The sequence below is a fragment of the Ictalurus punctatus genome, chromosome 2 (genome assembly GCF_001660625.3).
Source record: "Ictalurus punctatus breed USDA103 chromosome 2, Coco_2.0, whole genome shotgun sequence".
NCBI classification, from domain to species: Eukaryota; Metazoa; Chordata; class Actinopteri; order Siluriformes; family Ictaluridae; genus Ictalurus; species Ictalurus punctatus.
Window position 1 is genome coordinate 34095780 of NC_030417.2, and position 23600 is coordinate 34119379.

General features: G+C 37.5%; 1 protein-coding gene across 1 annotated transcript in view; it reads left to right on the forward strand.

Moving 5' to 3' along the window:
* Positions 1-9467: 9467 nt before the first annotated feature.
* The window catches only part of arhgap23a (Rho GTPase activating protein 23a), a 93097-nt gene continuing 78964 nt past the window's right edge, over positions 9468-23600 (forward strand). The window contains exon 1 of the mRNA XM_053676028.1: positions 9468-9838. Coding sequence (XP_053532003.1) covers positions 9830-9838 — 9 coding nt within the window. The 5' untranslated portion in view covers positions 9468-9829. The remainder of the gene's footprint in view (positions 9839-23600) is intronic.

Here is a 23600-nt window from a genome sequence, read left to right on the forward strand (position 1 = left end):
ATTTTTTTTACTTTTAGAGCCGTTTAGAACATTTCTCCAAAACAGTACAAGGAAATGTTTTCAAAATTATTTACGATTAATAATTATTTATGACATTGCGATGATTGCACTAAGAATGCTTAACCGTTGATGATGAAACTAATCCAGTCCAATTATTAATTTACTTAACCACATTTAACAAAAACCCAACAGGGCGTTTGGCTGACAGATTTACAGAAACCTGACAGATTGCGCCTCATACCTTAAGGTCACTTTATGATCCCCGTCTATCCATGGTGTTCATAATATACGAAAAAATATCCCACATTCCATCACTCACACGTAAATGTACAGTCCTGAAAGTATCTAAGTTCCTTTGAACTGCAGATGGACTGCAGCACTGGCAGGCTTTACAGGAGACACCACGGAAGGTTTTTCCTTTCTGCATTGGGGTCTTTTAACCAGCAGGTTTATTGGCGACTAAAAGTCCAGAGTGGCCGTGATTCTACGTTACTGAATCGAAACCCTCTTCCTTCACAATGTGATATCCTTTGTAACCTATAACACCCTAGCTTATGTATTTATAATATTTCTTTCCCACTTATGCTCATTCAGATGCATTACATTTGTTAAATCTTGTCGTTTTTATGGGACAGTCTATGCAGAAAGACTGTGTTTGGACAGTTGTTTAAAAGATTGATGCTGCTACAGTCAACAGTCAACCTTTTACAACAAACAGTCAGCATAATTATTGTAAAGACTGGCCGGGCAACATTGAAGTGGTAAGTATGCTACAGTTGAAGCCAAACATACAGTTTGGATACAGGTAGATCCAAAACTTACAATTATAAAAAAGGGGGATGCAAATATTTTATTTGAAAAAATTAAGTGTTACACAATTTTTGGATTTAAGGATTAAAGCAGTACTCTATCTACATCTTTACTAAATACATTCCATAATTTCTTTATATAATTAATTCATATAATTAGGGTGTTAATAATAGGGAGAAATAATATTGTTTTACATGCCTGTGGGGAAAATAGGAATGAACAGGCCATTTCAAAGCATTGATCTTCTTTTGACTTGGATTTCTGCTTTGGGTCGTTGTCCTGTACATGTAATATGTGATCACGTGAAAAATAAAGCTACATGTCCTATATTTTTTTAATTATCATGTAAAAAAAACATGAGAAAATCATGTGTAAAACAAAATATATGATGCATATTTTATGTGTTTATACTATTATGTATAACATAACTTGTAAAGTATCCCATAACCATTTTGGACTCCTAATAGAACCCTCTTTTGGAAGCTAATGATCTTTAATTATCCACTGAAACCTTAAAAATTATTTCAGTGTACATGCCAAATCTAAACTAAATGAACAAGTAAGTTAGTTTGCTTCCCTCCTTATTAATGTACTAGCTTCATGTGACATACTGTAATTAAATATTAATACCACAAAATATCAATGCTACAAATTTTTAAAGAATTGTCAACACACCTTATTGTAGTGTTTGTTCTCTGAAGTACAATTTATAAAAATGAAGGAGTAAGACTTTATTCTTTTCTCTTATTGAAATACTGTATTTTGCAGTTAACCTAAGATCTGCCACACCTGGTTCCTCTTTAAAAAGTAAGTTTCAGGCATTCATTTTTAATTTAATTTAATTTAATTTAATTTAATTTAATTTAATTTAATTTAATTTAATTTAATTTTATTTTATTTTATTTTATTTTATTTACATTTATTTGATTCATTTCATTTATTGTTGTTCTTCATATTTGTAATATCTTCCTCATCCCTTTTTGTCATTATAGTTTTTTCTTTATTGATACTGACTAAGTGGCAAGTAAAAACAAGGAACACATCATCATCATCATCATCATCATCATCATCATCAGTGCAAACCTCCAGGATCTGTCAGTGTTACAGTAAAAATGAAACAGGCTGCACAGGATTTTATTCAAACCTCAAAGTTTGAATTAAAAAAATCACATCAAATTGTTCAGTGTACCTTTTAAAACCAACTTGAGTCATAAGCTAACCTTTAAACTACACTGTATAATGTTATTCACACCAAATAAGGTGTGTTTGTGGCTTTGACACGAACAAACCAGTCATACCCGTTGTGCCTAAGCTTATGCACCTAAAAATATACTAAACACACAGAATTTCAAAAGATGTTCTTAAAGCACATTTCATTCTAAGCTGAAGGGATTCAATGGGTATTTTCACCTAAATGGTTTGTTAAGGCATGCTGGCTTAGGGTACAAGTAAAGCTGGTTTTGTCACTATGACTTTGCAAAAAATGTCCAGTGTTTGTTTTGGGTTTTCTTATACTAAACTTTTTACTTGTTGCACACTTTATTGTGTTGTGGATTTGATTTTTGAATGAATATAATTGCCATTTGTACCCATCTATCTACATTTAATTGGCCATAATGATGAAGTGAAAACATAGTAGACATAGTTTGGAACGGCACACAGCAGGGTCTAAAAGGACCCACAATTTACACTACATTGTCAGGACAAAAAAGAAGTCTGTGGATCTTCACAATCAAACAGTGGCAGTGCATAGATCAGGGAAAGAATATAAAACAATTTCTAATGCTTTGAGTGTTCCCAAAACTACAGTAACCTCATGAATTATATAACCTCATGAAGTAATTTAGACTTTTTGTTAATGATTTGTTACCAATTATATATATATATATATATATATATATATATATATATATATATATATATATATATATATATATATATATGTCTGGGACATAATCATAAAAGTCACATGCTTCAAAAAGTCTAAATTACCCAAATTACTGCAGGACAGGTTTCTCTATCTAGGAAAAGCAAATGTAAATTTCTAATGAACATTTTTAACTTTCAGCCTCATTGGAATTCTATTCTATTCAAAAATTATTTTAAATTTCAACATAGATGCTGTGAATCCGAATAACAGTGTTAGGTGCTTTTAATATTAGTTCATGTTACAAAAATGATAATATTGTATTTTTTAAAAACTGCTGTGCATTAGAACCAGGATAAATATTAGAATTAACCCTCTCTACTAATATATTTAAATATTTAAATCTAAAATATTTCATGAAAGCAAGCCCTCTACATTGCTTCCTCGATTTCTGTCACCATGTCTTTGGTTGCTGTTGTACTCTGCAAAATATTTCAATATGGCAAAGGTATGTACAGTATAAGTTCATCAGAATTTGTTAGCCTATAGAAGGTTATATGGAATCAGTGACTCTGAGCATTTCCTAAAGTTTTGCTTCCCCCACTTGAAGAATTTATATGACTTTCCAAGAAGGTCCAAACATGTTCCAAAGTATGTTCTCCCAAATTTAAAACTTGATAAAGTGGGACGAGAAAAACTTAATACATACATTGTTGTATGAATATGTTACAAACAAAATTCAATAACAAATATCTGTATTGTTTTATTTAAAAAGATAAATCTATCCTTATCCTCAATCTTGTGACAACTTTATGTCAGGTTTGCTGGGTTGCTTCCTTTTTAACTTGTCCCTAACTGTGATTGGAAAATAAAATAAATAAACAACAGAGTTTAGGTGTTCCACAATATTCAACGTCCCTGTTAACCCTATTTCACCCTGTGAAAAAACACACTGCCCACATTGGTTCTCGGGCCGTGGCTTAATCACATTTCTGAAAATGAGTTGGTTCTCAGGCCACTAAAATAATTTCAGTTCCATCACCAAAATGATGATGGTTTGGAGTCAAGAAGCACAAATTAACCAAAATGTGAGCGTAATCATATATATTAATGAAAATATAGAAAATTGTCAGTATGAATGAAATCAATTTGAAGTCAGTTTAGCATCTTGTGGAAATGTTAAACTAAATTTACACAAAATAATTTAGAATTTTGTGGGGTTAAAAAGTTTAATCAGGAGGGTTAATTTAATTGACATGCGACAAGACTTTCGAAAATGTTTACCATGTTAACACATCTATTTGTTTGTTTGTTTGTTTGTTTGTTTAATTATGGTAACTCTTTAATGTAAGTACCAAAAACAAGCACATATTAACTAATGTAATATGTAATACAATGAATGCAAATAATGAAACATATACATTTTAAAAAATTAAACAAATGTATTATTCTTAATAGCAGTTTTAACAATAGAAATATTCACAAAATAGGTTTATCCAGGTCCAGATGTAGCTTTAGATCCCTAAAGAACAAAGGAAAAAGTCCTTGTGATGACATGAGGAAATAACACCAGGTGACACCAGATAGCAGATTTATTAATCTTTACTCTCAAGTGATGAAGTCCGTATGGTGGAGGTTCAGCCAAGCGGAAGTGGATGTGTTTGCCTCTGAGGAGACAACACACTGTCCGCTGTGGCTCGCCCTCACTCCTCCCGCACCATTGGGGCTGGACGACATGGTGCATATGTGGCCAAGGTCACATCTTTATATTTTTCCCCCGATTGCTCTGCTCCCAAAAGTTCTAGCGAGAGTTCGCCAAGACAGTCTATGTCTGCTGCTAGTAGCACCTTATTGGCCAGCCCAAATATGCTTCTCAGAGATAATATCCCTGCTAGACGGCACTCCTTGGAAGATTCTCGTTCGCAGAGATCAACTTTCTCAGCCCGGAGGGCTGATTTATCACCCTTGGCCAGAACTATGGAAACTCTGGGTCTGACCCCTGAGGGGCACCAGCTCATACATTCTTGTCTTACAACTGCGGATGTAGAGAACATGTTGAACACCATCCACAAAGAATTTGTATGCACTCAAGTGGCAACCTTTTGTCTCATGGTGTGAGGAACGTCAGCTAGACCCAGTGAACTGCACAATAGCAACAGTCCTGGAGTTCTTACAAGCACATTTCTCAGCAGGGTTGGCTCCTCCTATAATCAGGGTCTATGTGGCCACCATTTTGGCCAGCCACACCCCTATTAATGGAGCCTCTGTGGGGCAACATTCTCTAACTTCGAGGTTTATGTGTGGTGTTAGGCAGCTGAGGCCCATCTGCAGACCATGTGTACCTTCCTGGGACCTTTCTGTGGTCCGGTGCCCCATCTGAGGCCTTAGAGTCAGCCTCAGAGAAGCTTCTGACTCTAAAAGTATCTCTTCTGCTGGTCCTGACATCTCTCAAGCAAGTAGGAGATCTTGAAGTTCTCTCTGTTGCCCCTTCCTGCCTTGACTTTGCTCCTGGATTAGCCAAGGCCTTCCTATATCCTAGGCCAGATTATATTCCTAAAGTGCCTATGTCTGCTGCCCAGCCAGTAGTGTTGCAGCCTTTCTGCCCTCCTCTTTTCCTCACACCGGAACAAGAGAAATTGCACCTACTGTGTCCAGTAAGGGCTTATGTACTTATGTCCACCGCTCTGGCCAGTGGCATGAGTCAGAGCAGCTGCTGGTTTGCTTTGGCAGCGACAGTAAGGGTGATGCTGTGTTGAAGCAGCGCATCTCTATTTGAATAGTGGAAGCAATCTCTATCGCTTATGAGGTCCATGGTCTTGCTACACCTCTGGGCATAAGGGCTCATTCCACTAGGGGGGTTGCCTCCTCGAAGGCTTTGTCCAAACGGTATCCTTACAGGATGTGTGTGCTGCTGCAGGGTGGTCTACCCCTGGGTTAACATCTGGGTTAACCCTGTTCCTTGATTAGGGAACGAGACGTTGCAGAGCGTTGTCATACTGGGGCATGCCTGTGAATTGCATCTTCGCTTCAGATAATAGAGGCTGACAGCACGGTTCACAGGTGCTGTCTTTATATCACACAACATGCTTAATTGCCACATCCACCTAATCATGGCAAGCCTATAAACAGGCATGATGTTACACAGGGTTCAGATACCGGTAATGCACAAGGGCGTTTCCCACAGCGTGGAGCTCACGCAACGTCTTGTTCCCTTATCAGGGACCAGGGTTACATGCGTAACCCAGACGTTAGATACGATTAGATACAGATTAGATACATAGTGAACCACAGTCACAGTCTTAGTTATTGTCCATGTCACGTTTCATGTTTAGATTTGTATGTTTAAGTCAAGCTGGTTTTTCTGCTCCCAGTTAGTAGTCATAGCTTATGTTTCATGTTTTGTATATCGACCCTGTATTCCGTGACCACGACATTGTTTATGCCTGTTTGCCGATGGCCTGACCTTTTGTTAGCATCTCTTAACAAAACTTTGAAAAATTTCCTTTTCATGTTCTATTAACTCTGAACCCTTGTCTAAGCCTTTACTGCCTAAAATATGTTAATGGTTTAGGTCATAAAATATGCAAAGTCCAATCAGATATAGAGTCAGTGAAGTCAGTGCAACATCAGTCTGATACTGATAATCAATATCTGATATCTGAATCTCTTTTACCTATTCATAAATCCCAAGGTAAAATGGCTGAAGTTAAAGTGTAGAACCAATATTAGTGTCCACTTGTAGATGCCACATCTAATTTCACATTTAGACCTTTTGTTAAGTTTAATTCCTTAACTAGTCCCCTGAAAACGAGCCATTATGAACAAACTGTCTGTGATTATTATATTGTTCAGCCACTATAGATGCAAACATCCATCCATCCATCCATCTTCTACCGCTTACTCATTTTCAGCGTCATGGGGGACCTGGAGCCTATCCCAGGGAGCATCAGGCACAAGGCGGGGTACACTCTGGACAGGGTGCCAGTCCATTGCAGGGCACAATCACATACACACTCACACACCCATTCATACACTATGGACACTTTGGACATGCCAATCAGCCTACCATGCATGTCTTTGGACTGGGGGAGGAAACAGGAGTACCCGGAGGAAACCCCCACAACACGGGGAGAACATGCAAACTCCGCACACACATGGCCCCGGCGGGACTCGAACGTCGAACCTGCTAACCACTAATCCTCCGTGCGCCCTAGATGCAAACATTCTCAAGTTAAAGTAGAGGTTTTCCATATTATCCCCATCGCCATTACTTAATTTCCAATGTATAAAGTTAAAACACGAATGACTCATACCCTGTAACGCTATGACTAACACCCTGAGTCAATTTTAATTGTTTAATTAATTAATTACTTTTTTTTTTTAAACCAAATTACTTTAATGTGCAAATTATTAAAATGAAGTTGTCTCAAGCTCAAGCAGAATATTAGCAGCTAAAAAATGTATGCTAAGGATGCTATTTAAAACAACAACAACAACTTATTGACTTTCAGTTCTTTTATACAGTCAAAGTCAGTTGTTGGATGTTTGGATTCTGCTGCCATCATCAGGACGCTCTCAAAAGTGCACCTGAAAACCAATTAATGGACATTTATATTTGTGAGGTACAAGTATTAAGCTAGTTATAGCCAATTCCGGGGCCAACATTTGACAAGCAGACATATTTCACCTCAGTAAGGGAAGTCCAGTCATGACTAAAACACTGAACTTGAAAAAAAAAAAAAACCTTTTTAAATCAAGGTGAGCTCAAATAATCCCCTTTGTTACTTTGATTTAGACTAAGGTTAGTCTAATCACTCACAGGATTTTAGGTCTCACTGTTTAATCAACAGTTGCTGGATCATTTTGAAATGATTAATGCAGCATCATATTGGGTTATTAAAGAACATCAACAAGTGCAGTATAATCCCTCCATCCATTTTCATACTTTGGAAATGCCAATCAGCCTACAACACATGTCTTTGGACTGGGGGAGGAAACCAGAGCACCCGGAGGAAACCCGTGAAGCTAACCATTAAGCTACTGTGCCCCCCTGTGGGATAATTATGTATTTTAAATCATATCAGATAATCTGTGTTTATTAGTAAACATAAATTGCTTCTGGATAATTTGGGTTTAACAACGAATATCAACAGTAGCCGATCAACTTTGCTTCATTCAACAGCTGCTAGATAATTTTGGTGTAATTAATGAACATCAGCAGTTGCTGGATAACTTTGAGTTTATTTATTCGCTGGATAATGTTGAATATTATAATAATGATTAATGAATATCAACAACTGCTGGATAATCAAGGCTTTTTAATTCACATCAAATGAATAATTTAGATTCATTAATGAACATCAACAGTAGCTAATTAATTTGAGTTTATTAATGAATGTCAACAGCTACTGAAAGATTTGATTTGAGTTTAATAAAAAACAATTGCAGCTAATGTATAATTTTGGGTTTATGAATTAGCTGTATCAGGATCTTGATCATTTTGGCTTTATCAATTAACTTCAGCAGCTGTTGAATAATTTTGGGTATATAAATGAACAATGACTCAACAACTGTTGGATAACCTTGGTTTATTAATGATCAACAGCTGCTAGAGCTTTTCGCGTTGATTAATTATCGGGATCATTTTGAGTTCGTTAATGAACACAATCAGCTGCATAATTTTGGGTTTTAACAACCACAGGATAATCTAGGTTGTCGTATCAGATGAGTAATCTGGGTTTAAATTTGGGTGTAAGAATGAACACCAGCATCTACTGGATACTCTTTGGGTTTATTAATAAACATCAGCAGCTGCTGGATAGTTTTGGGGTTTAATTAATAAACATCACCAGCTGCTATAGTATTCACTAACAACAGTGAAAAGTGACTGGAAGCCACACTAAAGTGTGCTAACGTTGGATTGAGTTCAAGCCGATAATTCCAAAAGCAAGAGTGGGTGTGTTTTTTTGAGATGGGCGATATGTCTGAAATGATTTCCAAAGTAACCTACTTGGTTATTACAATGTTTATGTTGTAAGCAAGCATTTAAGCTTTAAAACAAAGAGTATGCATCAAAGCAATGTTGCACAGTGGGAAATTGTAGTAATTTGGATACTTTTGGTGTCGCCTGTTCTACTCTCAGGTTTGGAAGTACAGTATGTTGTACTGGTGTGTATAAGGGTGGAATATGTAGCAGAGTTATAAGTTGATCAGTTTTCATATTTTTGTCTTCCCATAAACCATATATGTTTAAAAATTATTAAGAGTTTGAATGAAACAAAGCTGGTGAAGTTGAAGGGTAGAATAAACTTGCAGTTGGATGCTGGAGGCCTTTATCTCATCTGTGGCTAACTATGGAAAATTCACATTCCTCTCAGAGGCCCAGGGAACCCTGAAACATACACATGCAAACACTCTCACTCACTCTGTGATCTTTTCATCACAGCATAGCTTTTAAACTACAGGCCCCTACATGCACCATGGACATCCAACCAACCAATGGCTTTGCCCCATTTCATCCTGAATCCTGTGCTCCATGGCAGTGGTTGTCAATAACGACGGAGGTTTGAGCTGAAGCATGGAGCCAAGCAGCTGTCTCATGGCATCTCTCTGCCCAACCCCCTTCTTCCTGTCCTCTCTTGTCCTCCTCACAATGTATACACACAAAGGGGGAGGGCAGAGATGAGAGAAGAAAACAGGGAGGGGTGAATTAGGGAGGAGAGAAAAGGCAAAGAGCCAGTCTGAGAGAGAACAGAGAAGGAACGGAGAGTATGAGTTGTATTTAGTGTGAGTGTGTGTATGTGTGTGCGTATGTGTGTGTGTGAGAGAGAGAGAGAGTCCTTTATCGGTGCTGAAGAGGAACCAGAGAGAGAGGTGATATCATTAACACAGTTGCATATACCTATTGTTTCTGCTTGCTCAGGAATAAACAGGAGACAGAGAAACAGAGGCATGAAGATGGAGAATGGAGGGTGTGACTGAATAGGGTATAGGATAGACTGTGTCTCTTAAATCTTGATGAAAACCTCAAAGGTGTGTGGAGATCTGTGGATGTATTCGTGCATTTTGGATTTACGAACGCAGCTTTGGGAATACAGGAGCTGGAAGATGATGATGAACAGGATCAGGAGACAGGAGGAGGACCGCTGAAGCATGGAGCAGGTGAGGCAGAAGAAATAACACACCCCTATAGACACCCACTGAAAAATATGGGGTACAGAATTTCATTTTCAATTAAAAAAAATAAACCCATTGTGCCACTATGATGCTGAGTGAGAGACTTGGATGCACATACTCAATCATTTCACACATTCCTGCAAAACACAGCATGGTTCTGTGGTTTCTCACACTGCCTTCGCCTGGCTAGCATTTCTCACTACGTGCATATGTTACATCATGTTGCAAGCTCAATTAGGTGATGTATATGATAATAGAGTGAAGCGATGATATCATATAAAAGAAAAGTCAGACACTGGGGAGATGATGACGGAAACAGACATAGATATATTATTTCTTAGATCACGTATGTAGGACAGTTTTTAAAGGTTCTTTTAGCATTTTTGAGTTTGTCACTACCACAAATAGGTAGACAGGTGCATGCATGGTGGACTGCCTGTATGGGAAATGTCCAAGTGTGAATAATTATCATGAAAGAAATGCAGCTATAATTACAAACGTTTGCCACTGGGGTGGAATCATCAATGCTACATCTTTAGAGAGACACCCAGAGTGCCTCTCTGTCTCTGTATCAAAGTTGTTATAGTCCTAGTTAACTCGTCACTTGAATTAAATATTTAGATATTCCAGTGTAAGCCTCAACAAAGTATAAATAATGTTAACTTGAAAGACTGAATGGCTATTTGGTATCAAATTAAATCATTACCTTTAGTTATTAGCTACGTTATTCTCGGCATCCATATTTTTCAGTTGTCTAGCAACACTGTTAACTAGCTAGGGGACTGAATATAAAATCTCTCTCCCAAAGCCTAGAAAGAAACATTTGGATAAAGTAATGCTATTATAAAGAAATACAGCAGAAAAGCAAGAACACACACTTTGTAAGTGCATATCTCTGACCTTTCTAGTTAATAACTTAATTGGTTATTTGTCCTTCTTTGTCCTTCCCTGGTTTACATTTGCTCACTGGGCGGAAACTTTTTATCCAAAACAAGTGCTGGGATTTGAACTCACAAACTCCCTATCAAAGCTTTAACCACTGAGACAGTTCCCCTTCCACCAAGCCACTTGAGTCCAAGTTGAGGGTACCAATGAGTCAATTTCAGAGTCCACTGATTCAAGTCCAGAGTCTGAAGCCTCATTCTGATTTGATAGTGGATTATTACTTGAGGGTACCAAGATATTATTGTTTGAGTCAAGGGTACCAAACTGCAGAGTCTGAGTCAAGCGTACATACCTGTAAAGTCTGAGTCAAGGGTACCAAACTGCAGAGTCTGAGTCATGGGTACGTACCTGTAGAGTCTGAGTCAAGGGTACCAAACTGCAGAGTCTGAGTCAAGGGTACGTACCTGTAGAGTCTGAGTCAAGGGTACCAAACTGCAGAGTCTGAGTCAAGGGTACATACCTGTAGAGTCTGAGTCAAGGGTACCAAACTGCAGAGTCTGAGTCAAGGGTACATACCTGTAAAGTCTGAGTCAAGGGTACCAAACTGCAGAGTCTGAGTCAAGGGTACATACCTGTAAAGTCTGAGTCAAGGGTACCAAACTGCAGAGTCTGAGTCAAGGGTGCGTACCTGTAGAGTCTGAGTCAAGGGTACCAAACTGCAGAGTCTGAGTCAAGGGTACGTACCTGTAGAGTCTGAGTCAAGGGTACCAAACTGCAGAGTCTGACTCAAGGGTACCAAACTACAGAGTGTGAGTCAAGGGTACATACCTGTAGAGTCTGAGTCAAGGGTACCAAGCTGCAGAGTTCCAAGCCTAATTCTGAGTTGTGGGCAGCAAGCTATGAAGTCTGAGTTACAGTTACCAAGCTGTAGAGTGGAAATCAAGTCAATAATTTCAAACCATAGGGACCAATCGGTTGAGTAAGAGTCCAAGGTTCAAAGCTGTAGAGTTGTAGGTACCTAGTTGTAGATTTTGAGTCAATGGTACCAAGCTGTAGAGTCTGAGTCAAGGGTACCCATCTGTGGAGTCTGAGTTGTGGGTATCAAGTTGAAGAGTTTTGAGTTAAAGATACCAAGGGTAGCATTTTGTAGAGTAAGAGTCAAGGGTACCAAGCTAAGTTGTGGGTACCAGGCTAGTCAGAATTGAGGGTACCAAGCTGTACAGTCAGAATCCCAAGCCAAGTCCTTTTGTTCACATTTGCATGGTAATAAGGCTTTCTGAGGAGTGTTTTGACTCTAGAGGTTCATATGAATATCAGGTCTAATCAATTGCTTTGAAAATAGCCTCCCTGTCTTTAACAGGATACAACACAGTCTCAGTGCCCGGAATATTGCATGTGAAGTTGGTTGGCAGAATTACTGGGAACAAGCCTGAGCTAGAAAAGAATTTTCCTTTCACCTTTCTTAATTCAATTAAGTATGAAAACCCACCGATAATAAAAAAGCTGCCATGAAGTTCATGTTACTACATGCCCCTGTTCATAATGATATACCCTAATATTCAACTGAATGTCTGTGTGCTGCTGAGACCATGACCATGCAGTTCCCTGTACATGTTTTTTAGTCTCCTCTCATGTATTCCACTTACTCTTCTGCATCTCTCCATCTGTCACAATGCCACTCTGCAACACTCATCTTTTTATTCTCTTGCTCCCTGTGTGCTACTCCTTCCATCTTTCCCTCTTTTCTGTCTTATAGCACATCACATGCTGATGTTTTTTTTCCTCCCGTTATATTTCCCTGGTTATAAATGATTCATGGAATCCTTCACGGGGGAGCGTCACATCCACGGCTGCTCCGTTAGGGTGACATTAACTCACAGGAACAACAGTGATGTCATTGTCATTATGGGGATTGTGTGTCTGGGCGTGTACGAGACCTGGCTTTGGAGTTTTCCTCTTATGACTTATGAAGTGAGCCATTAAAATTGATGCGAGTGGATGTGGATACAAACAGCTAGGCGGTAGCACACTGAAATGAAAATTTCTACCTAAAACTTACAATAATATTAACTAACTTAGTTTCATGTGGTTAAAAATTTAAAATATAGCAATCAATGTGGTTAAACATGGCGTTACGCACATGAACATTTACTTACTAATAACATAATTATTAAACAACACCCCCAAGTGTATTATTTCTCACTTAACCAATATTCAATGGTTAATTTCTGACATTCAGTTAGCAGAAACTGCTTTACAAAGCAATCCACTTATAATGCACACATTAGCACTCTGCAGCAAACTTGTTTCTCTCTCTCTGTGTGTGTGTGTGTGTGTGTGTGTGTGTGTGTGTGTGTTTGTCTACTGACAGTATTCTACCTATTGGCAAATATCAGGCAGGCAGCAAATCGATACTCATTACAGACATGCGCACAGACACACACACACACACACACACACACACACACACACACACACACACACACACACACAGAGTAGTGTCTCTGGTGTTGTCACAAAGGCTTCACAAAGCCAGAGGTGAAGAGTTGAAAGGTCACGGGGGTGTTGCCTAACAGATCTCCATGGAGCACAATGGTATATATGTATCAGATGCTGGTACAGAGGTTGTTAAGCATGAACAATTTAGATTAATTAAACTAGCCAGCCAAATGGAAGTCTTAGAAGACTTTACAATGTCTACAGTATGTGCTTAGTTTGACAGAACTTTAACAAACAGCGATTTCAAATTGATCACTTCGACAAAAACATACTTTATACTTTATGATATGGTTTGGTTTTGTTTACTTAATTTCCTTAACAATGGTCATTACCAAATCCAAAGAAATGTCAGTCTCTCCAGGATTTAGGGATTTTCCGATTGCAGAAATGAACTCAAAATCAAGCGAACTCCTCATTATTTGGAATTTTTGCAATTTTTAAAGATTTCCACAGATTTTCTGGAGATTTGGGCCAAGACGCTTCATGTGATATCATCACAACACGCATTCAGCCAAAGCCGTCTTCGATTGACGTGCGTCGAACGAGTACAGTTAAAAGGTCTCATTTACCAACAAACATCACTGTGCAAAAATATTTTGTGCACGTTCAATTTCACCAACTCAAGTAGTTTCTGCAACAACAAAAAAACCCTCTGCAAGTTGCATCGCAAATTTTGAAAAAAATCGCAGCAAAATCAAGCATTTCTGGCGACAACAATCAAAAAAAAAAAATCCCTGAAATCAAGGACAGTACGGACTGAAATGTAACATCGTGCTTTTCCACTCGTACAGCATGGCATGATTGCTAATCCGAACACAGAACGATCCATAGCCTGGTCGAGTACCTGTGACTGTTTCTCTTCACATAATTCTACCCAGGACAGTAGAAGGGTGCAGACTAGTCATGGTAGACATATTTTCTACCTGAAATTTGTTAACTGATTTTGTCCCCTGCTGTCCCTTGTCTCCCTCACAGCGTGAGTAACAGACAAAACAATATTGTTGTAATGGCAACGAGCAAACCAAACAAAGCCTGATTCTGCTGTATTATACAGCACTGCTGACAAACTGAATAAATGATGCAGCTATAATTGTGTGGGTGTGTGTGTTTGTATGGATATCAGAGTTGTGGTTTGTATGTGTGTACTGAAAATTTTATGTATGTGTGTGAACAGTTTGAAAGAAAGAAATTATATTGCACTGGAAATCACAAATCCTTCCCCATGTATATTGGACAAAGAAGGTTACTGAGCTTTGAAGATTTTTGCATTATGTAAAGAAACAGACGTTTAATGGGTTACAATTCTGAAAATGAATGAACGTTTGGTAATTATGATCAGAACTAATGCTGATAAAAAAAATCTAAATCAGTGAAAGTGGAAAAAATATTAATATATAATATTTCTATGACTGTTTTTTGACATGGATATTTTTGTCCTTTATGCACCTGAGTGGTAGGGTGTTTTTTTGTTTGTTTGTGTTTTTAAATCTGACACCACATAAACAATTTGAATGCATCAAAATGAATGTTGTTGTTAATCATCAACATATCAAAGACTGTAATAATCAAAGAAAAATATTCTGCTTAGCATTTAGTATATGGAAAATAATTACTATTTTTCTTTATTTAATAAAAAAACAAACATCTGTGGCATTATGTAAACAAACCAGTGTTTAAACGGTTAAAATTCTGAAAATGAATGAATGTTTGGTAATTATGAATTGATGTCAGTGAAAGTGGGGGGAAAATATTAATATAAAATCTTTTTATGACCTTCATTTTTGTCCTCTATGGACCTATGTGTAACTTTTTTAAATTGATGCACAAGGGTTAATGTCCTGTTCCTCTGACACTAAAATGCTGTAGTGTTGATAGTTCAGCAAGACTCCACTTGTATAATCTTGTACCTATAAAAGAGCTTGTACATAATGAAACATTGAAAAGAACAGCACGAATAAAGGAAATACACTCAGCTGTAGTGTAGGCGGTTGTAATAGTTCCAACCTTGATTACAACATCTTTTTTATTTACTCGCACTTGCTAATGAAACATACTGTATGTCTTGGGTGTGTGATGTCTGCGCATATATGCGTATAAATAAATGTGTATTCGAAGGTCATCTCATTGATCAGGACCGTAACAGTAGCTGCTGCAGTCCTGCTTTACTCAGAGCTACAGCTACTGTACATTTCTGTCTTCCACTGCAGACAGAAAGTGCTGAAAACAGCTATAGACATAATCATATTTTATAATAAAGAATTCAGTTAATTGTACAGAAGTCAGTTTGATCAACTGAGGGTTCCTGCTTAAATCGTTACCACAAACAGGAACTATGCAAATTGTTACCCTGATTCAAGCCTGCCATAGTACTGTACAATGAATTTGAATTTGGTTTTTACTATTTGTATTTAGTAGACACATGCAAACTCGAGATAAATCAAGATGGCTATCGTTATTTCATTATTTACAGCAACACTTCAGCCAAAAAAGAAACTTGCATTCTTTTCTCTGCCTTATCCCAAACATAGGTGATCAGCCAAGACATGTTTGCTCTTTGAAGTTTGCTTCTTTAGATTTGCCCTGGAGCTACAAGTTTAACGGTGCTAAACAATGAGAAGCATCAAGATTAGCATCTTGAAAACTGCATGCCTGAACCACACATGCCTCAAAAAACATTTGGCTCAGTAAAACCGTTTGCATACAGTATAAACAGTTTCATAAACTAGTATTAATATTAAATAAGTTATGCCTTTTAAATAATTTAAAAGCCATTGTCACAAAGCAGAAGGGGGACAAAATGATGAAGAACCCTTGATAAGAAGTAGGCTAGAAAGGGAACCTACCCTCTGTACATGATATCTTATTGCTGCAAAGTGATTCAACTTCAATATGGCTGCCGCTACTGTGATTAGCTAAAAGGCTGTTGTTTGGTTTGGGAGATATCAATGTGTCAGCAACTACATGTCTATATGTGATACTGAATAACCTGACATGCCTTGAGGCAAGTTCAATTCAATTCAATTCAATTTTATTTGTATAGCGCTTTTTACAACAGACATTGTCTCAAAGCAGCTTTACAGAAATATCAACACGGTATACAGATATTAAAGGTGCGAATTTATGCCAACTGAGAAAGCCACTGAGTGGCGATGGTGGCAAGGAAAAACTCCCTAAGATGTTTTAAGAGGAAGAAGCCTTGAGAGGAACCCGACTCAGAAGGGAACCCATCCTCATCTGGGTAACAACAGATATTTTATTAAAAAGTTATATATAAAAAGTTCATTATTGACTTATATGTATTCTGTATGGCCATAGAAGCAGCCATAATCCAGCAGTCTGGAATTGGAGTAGATTAGAGCTCCATCCAGAGACAGGACATCCGAAACGGATCAGGCAGGTCTGGAGATCAGAAAGGATCAGGATCTCTAGTATCTCCATAAAATCGTGTGTGGCTCGGCAGAAGGAGAGAGGAGAGAAAAGATTATGAGGACTGGGAATTAGCATAATAGAGAGACTAGTCAGGGTAGGCGTGAGTAAACAAATACATTTTAAGCCTAGACTTAAACACTGAGACTGTGTCTGAGTCCCGAACATTAATTGGAAGACTGTTCCATAACAGTGGGGCTTTGTAAGTGAAAGCTCTTCCCCCAGCTGTAGCCTTCACTATTCTAGGTATAGTCAAATAGCCTGCATCTTTTGATCTAAGTAGGCGAGGCAGATCATAGAAAACCAAAAGGTCGATTATATACTGTGGTGCGAGACCATTAATGCTTTATAAGTTAATAAAAGTATTTTATAATCAATGCGAGATTTAACTGGGAGCCAATGCAGTGTGGATAAGATTGGGATGATGTGGTCATATTTTCTGGTTCTAGCAAGTGTTCCCTGATGCTAAATTGCTAGCTGTAAATTTCCCAGGGTTTAGATTGTTTTTGCCTCATAGCTCCTGTGCAAAACACGTCTCAGCTGACTGACATTTAGTGTAGGAGGGAAATTGTCACTATTTGTAGTAATGGATATGATATTATCATCCTAATTTTGATGATAGTAGATAAAACACAGAACCTTCCAGATAAAGAAACGAGGTTTGTTTTTGGTTGTGTGTCTACTGTATGTTCTGTGATGTATTTGAATACATTCAGCATATACTCAGAGCACGTCAGGTTGTATTAGTCTAATAGGCCCTGCACGCCCTGGTTTCTGTTTATCTAGGTCTGGCTGTCTGCTGTTTGTCTCATTGAAATAGATCTTTTCTTTCACTGCAGTGCATCTATTATCATATCATCTTACAATCGGTTCAGTCACACAGCTCTGCTTCTGTGCCATTTTTAATACACTCAGCATCATGAGGTCTTTTGTGTGGAAAAATGCAAATGTTCAGTTTATGGTGAGTTTAGCATGACGGTTCCCTGAATGGTTTGATGAGGATGAAAATGATATAAATGATATGCCATGTGTAACATGCAGTGACACTTTACCCTTTACTGCATGGCAACAATTCATTTTTCTGTCATTATTTGATAGGAAATAATTAAAAAAACTACTATTTTCCTAATGTAACTGGAAAAAGGGGTAGTTTAACAATGACATAATAATAATAAAAAAAAAGCCATGTCACATGACCAGGAAGTGCTGTTTACCATCAAATGGCATGGTAAAGGTTATCATCGGAGGGCTCTCAAAACTTCATTCATTTTTCAATATTTAGGCAAAATTACTTAAAGGAAAAAAATCAAACACTACCTGACCTAAGCTAACATTTTTTTTTTTTTTGTCATTTAAACAAGTTTATACATTTTGAGTATTCTGTTAAATGGTAAAATGTAATTGTTGCCATAAGGCAACAACATGCGCTAATGGAACTGTGGTATGTGCATTCATGAACAGAAACAGGCCTACATAGCAAAAAGACACTGGGCTTCTCTAATAGTATATTTACCATTTTTTCACATTCAACGTAAGAAAAATGGTTGCAATTTCAGACATTTTGAACTTGCAAATTGCACCTTATGTTCTAAATTTTATGGTTCAAGAGAAAGAATTAAGAAGTTATTTCACCTAAAACATGTTTGAATCTGATTTTTGTATGTATTTTGAGTAAGTAAATGCATCAAAATACTTTTTATAGCTGTAAATACTTTCTGTAAAATATCATGTTTACATGTTTACTAAGTGGTAAAAAAAAAAACAAGCAAAAAAAAAAAACACAAAACCTCAATAACTTATAGTTGGGAAAACGCAATAATTGGAATTGTAATCTCATACATTTTGTGTTATTTTTGACTATATGATACTTTCCACAATTTCACATTTATTTCACATATATTTTTGTCAATTGAACAAATTTTAACCCATAAAACATTTTTTTTTATGTAAATGTAATAATTCATGTAGTAGAGGGTTAAATGTGTGCTGCAAGATTTTTATGGATGCATCATCATCATGCATATATATATATATATATATATATATATATATATATATATATATATATATATATATATATATTTTTTTATATATATATATATATATATATATATATATATATATATATATATATATATATATAAACAGGCTAAATCAAAAGAATGATTACATTCACAAAGTTGTAAAGACTGTAAAATAAACAAAAAATCCGGTGAATTTGTCAGGACATTGAAATATGTTCAAAGGCTGCTCAGAAAAACAGTCTGTATTTCCTGTAATTCTGCATTCTTGCAAATGCATGACCATTTCCACAAAGTTTCAGTTCTGTTACACTAGCAGAAAGCTGTGTGAATCATACACAGTATAAATCCAGTTTGTCTGGAGATTGCATTCAGTACAGTTCATTCCACAGGCTTCATGCATAGCCCACATATGTTATATAGATTAGATTTCAGCTTGCGATTTCTTTAACAGCCTCTTGTCGGCATCTAATCCATTCTGATTGGTGTCTGGTGTCTGGAGTCTACAGGAAATGAGAATGTCTGACTGGCATTTCCTGGTAAATGTCTGCCATTGAATTTCACAGGAGTGGAAATGTGTTGTGATGCGACATGATCTTTGACCCCAATAGAGCAGCGGGCAGTGACTAAATAATATGCTAGCATTATCACTGCTGGTAGTCTTTTTTGTAGTGTCCTTGGTAAATAAGCTATTTTTGATAGTAGGACATAATGAGTATAATGAGAATTTGGTGCTTGCTGTGAATTTTTCAGGAGGTCGGTTAGGGGGTTAGAGGTCAGCTGCCTTCCCTCTTGTCTCTCAACTTTAAAAGTCAGTGATGTAAACAGGGGAGAAATGGAGAAATGGTGGTATGTGTTATGTGGCCCTCTGTAGGTCAGAGGTTATGGGAAATATGTACACAGCAAAAACCAGGAAACAAACTATGGGGTCTTACTTATTTGTTTGTATCAGAATCCTCAAACCAAGGATCTTCATACATAGAAAATCAGAAACAGTGTCCAATAATATCACATTTAAATTTAGTCACGGAATTCAAATATCTGCTATACTAAAAAAATTTTTTTTCCCACTTTAGTTGAAATCTAATAGAGTGCTGCAAAAATGACATATTTATGAAGGCCAACCCAAAAGTCAGCATCACCCTGGTTCCCTTGACAAAAAGCCAATAGGATTTTTCCATTGGCTTTTGGATTATTGCAGAAAATAGACTCTGTGACCAGCAAAAGTTTATGATTCTTACACGTTTTGTTCATCAAGATAATCTTCACTAATGAATACAATTCTTACGAATTGTCAAGCTGAAATACAATCACCAGAAGTAAAACGCTAAAGTTAAAAGCTAACGGTTATAAACAAACTACACCATTGCCGCATGACTTTAACGTCATTACCACTAAGCTTTCTAGCACTACAATTAGAAAAAAAACACTACAACTGGAAAATACTATAAATTGATAATGAGCCTTTATTTGTCACATATACATTACAGTTCAGTGAAATTCTTCTTCACATACCCCAGCATGTTAGGAAGCTGGGGTCAGAGTGCAGGGTCAGCCATGATACAGCGCCCCTTGGAGCAGAGAGGGTTAAGGGCCTTGCTCAAAGGACCAGCAGTGGCAGCTTGACTAAGTCACCACTGCTAATCTTCAAATTAAAAAGTCTGAGTCAGACTAGTTTGCAAGAACGCGAGTGTAAACACTGTAGTAGATGAGTTTTTCTGTTCGGTGTGATGATGTTTAATATCCTCGACCCCCTCTGTAGTCCCATTTAGCCACTTGTTAGCAACTGCCTTTTTCAAGACACGTAAAAGCTTTTAAAAAATCACGAGTGGGGTATTACTGATGCGTTTAATGTTGTAGAATTAAACATGAAAATATCTTGAGCTTGTGTTCACCACAGACCTTATTTCAGGCATTTAATCAAAAACTCATTTTTAAAAAACCCCATTGACTTCAGGACGATGGAACCGGAAGTGCTAAAATGCTAACTCATTTCCGGGTGTTAGGTTGGTACATTTTTACAGCACTCTGTAGACTCCCTTATATTACACCTACCATACTGGTGCTTCCTCTGGCTAACATGAAGCCACCACATGTCACCTCTTGTTTCCTAAATGCTTCTCATGTAGCGTCCAAGGCCTAGCCCGGAGTAACATGTGTCAATTTGATTGATTCGATACCATTTTCTATATTATGTACAGGACTTTGAACAGGTAATATTGCCACCTCACATCTCCAGCGTCATCATTTTGATCCTGACCTTGTGTTACTCTCTGTGCAAATGAAAATAATGGAAATGATGTAAAGACACCAGGTGCACATCCCCAGCTGTTGTTTTTGAGTTTTTGGAGACTTTTCAGAAGTGGACTGAAAACACTAGTGTGTCCTAAACACAACAACGGTGTATTTGGAATTACGCACATTAGCGTGGACGTGGTCTTATACGTGTCATCATAGCCACTGTGATCAAAAGCGGAGAAACGAATGCAGTGCATCCTATAACATTAATAACATTGACATTTATGTTTGCAACTCTCGCCATGACTGCCTGTCATTTCTCTAACCTAGCTGTTACCTAGTTGTTGCTCGGGAGCCTTAAATATTCCCCTTGATTAACTTTGTATGCAGACTGATGAATTATGTGTTAGTCAGTTGTACTGTGTAGGCAGGTAATGTACTATACTTTAGTGATTTGGAAAAAGAAACAAATCTGTTTGAACTACAGTAATGCAGAGAGCTTTAAATAGTCTTCAGACCAAGGACGGGTGTGTGTTCACAGTGTTCACAGCTGTCAGTAGAGGTGATAAAGGGCAGTACAGATTTATGACAGGTTGTTGTATCCAATACCGCGGTGGGGCGGGGGAGTGTCTGGGGGTTATGTCTGTGTATATGTATCTGTTTACACTCATGCCAATTAAAATACTATCTTAATATATCCTTGGCCTATAATAATGTTACACAAATGCTGTACGGAATGAAATTTTATTTATTTATTTATTTTTTAAAGAGCTGAAAATAATGGCTTGTGTGGTTATACTAGTGTAGCCTTCTGTTTTATCTCTGATACACACACACACACACACACACACACACACACACACACACACACACACACACACACACACACACACACACAGGGATTGTGTACAGGTGTCCCTAACTGTAAGTAAAGCCTCACTTTACCTCACATTTTTTTTCAACATCTGTCAGTCCTACATTAGTTCGACCTTAATGTGTTCTCCATCTCTAGAACCCTCACACACACACTTAGACACCCATAACTCCTGTTTTATTGGGTCACACCATATTTTATGAATTGCTTGAATGCATATTCAATGGTAATATCAGCTGTATAGTGAGTGTGTGTGTGTGTGTTTGTGTTTGTGTGTGTGTGTGTGTGTGTCTAGCTATGGCTAGTCCATTAGTTCCCTTGAAATCCCCCATTATATTTGGGTCATGTGGGTCACATGTAACGAACATGTTATTACCTCATGACGTCACTGGCCTTTCACGGGGCTTGTAGAATAGACATGGGCCGAGAAGATGTTTGTGGACATCTCCTGCCTTGTTTTCTCTCTTATCTCTCTCTCTCTCCATGTCTAACGGGATGCACATGGGCTGAGTAAATTTAGTTAGCAAAGGCCTTGAATGCTATGTTTTCCCTCCATTCCCCTTCTCTCTCTCTCTCTCTCTCTCTCTCTCTCTCTCTCTCTCTCTCTCTCTCTCTCTCACTCTGCAGATGTTTCAGCACTCTTTTTCCCCCTATGGACCCCATCACACTCTTCTACAATTCGTTGAATTCAATTCAACGCAACAGTGCAATCCAGTTAAGACAGTGCAACTCAATTAGTCTAACAGATTTATATTATCATTATTATCACGACTTCTCTGTCTATAATGTTATACCCTGGAGTATTTTGGGTTCCTGGCTTCATTTGCACTCTAATAGCATGTTTGTGTAGCCATGCTTTGCCTCATATAAACCATTCTGCCAACTACAATAATAATCCCTTAATGGTACCACAGTCAACTGGAAAACGTCCCACAAAAACAAGACGACGAATTACAATAAATAGAAACAAGTGATTCATACAAAAAATTTTGTTGCCATCATAACACAAATTATGTGTAATCCTAAACCAAAGTCTGCATCTGGGAGCCATTCCTAGAGGGAACCATAGTTTTGATAAGTGGTGTATATTGTACTGTAATACCTGCTTGGAATGTAATTAGCATAATTACGGTTATACTTTCATACTGAAGTCTGCCATTATTTTGTTTTCTAGTATTGCAGTGATAAGGCTGAGTAAAATTGCTTGAACTTGAGCAGCAATAATCACCATTGAGTTAAAGTCATTTACAGTCCTGCTGGGAAAGATTGATCTGCTGTTTGCTTAAACTTTACCTAGTTTGTGGCGCTGCTGATATGAAGGCCCTTGCACATAGACTGCGTTATTGAAATTTGTGTGACCGAAATTCCAAACAAAAATGCACTACTCTATGCAATGTTTAAAAAAAAAATGACATCCTGTGCCAGCATACTTAATTTTTTATTTTTTTTAAGAATCAAATAACATTTTTGTAGGTTAAAAACCAGGTATTTCCAATCCTAAATATGGGTATTTACGTGAAGAGTTCTTAAACGTTTTGTAACTTTTTGTCAAGTAAATCCCAATGAGCCCCTCAGCACAGATCAGTCCCTCAAGCATTTTACGATCGCAGAAATGAACGCAAAATCAAAACAAACGCCGTAATATCTGGAGGAGCTTGCGATTTTTCAAAATTCCATCAGATTTTCCACAGATTTTGCCAAGACACACATGTGACACACCTTCAGCCAAAGCCGTCTTTAATTCACGTGCATCGAATATGAGTACAGCTAAAAGGAATCTTTTCCAACAACCATCACTGTGAAA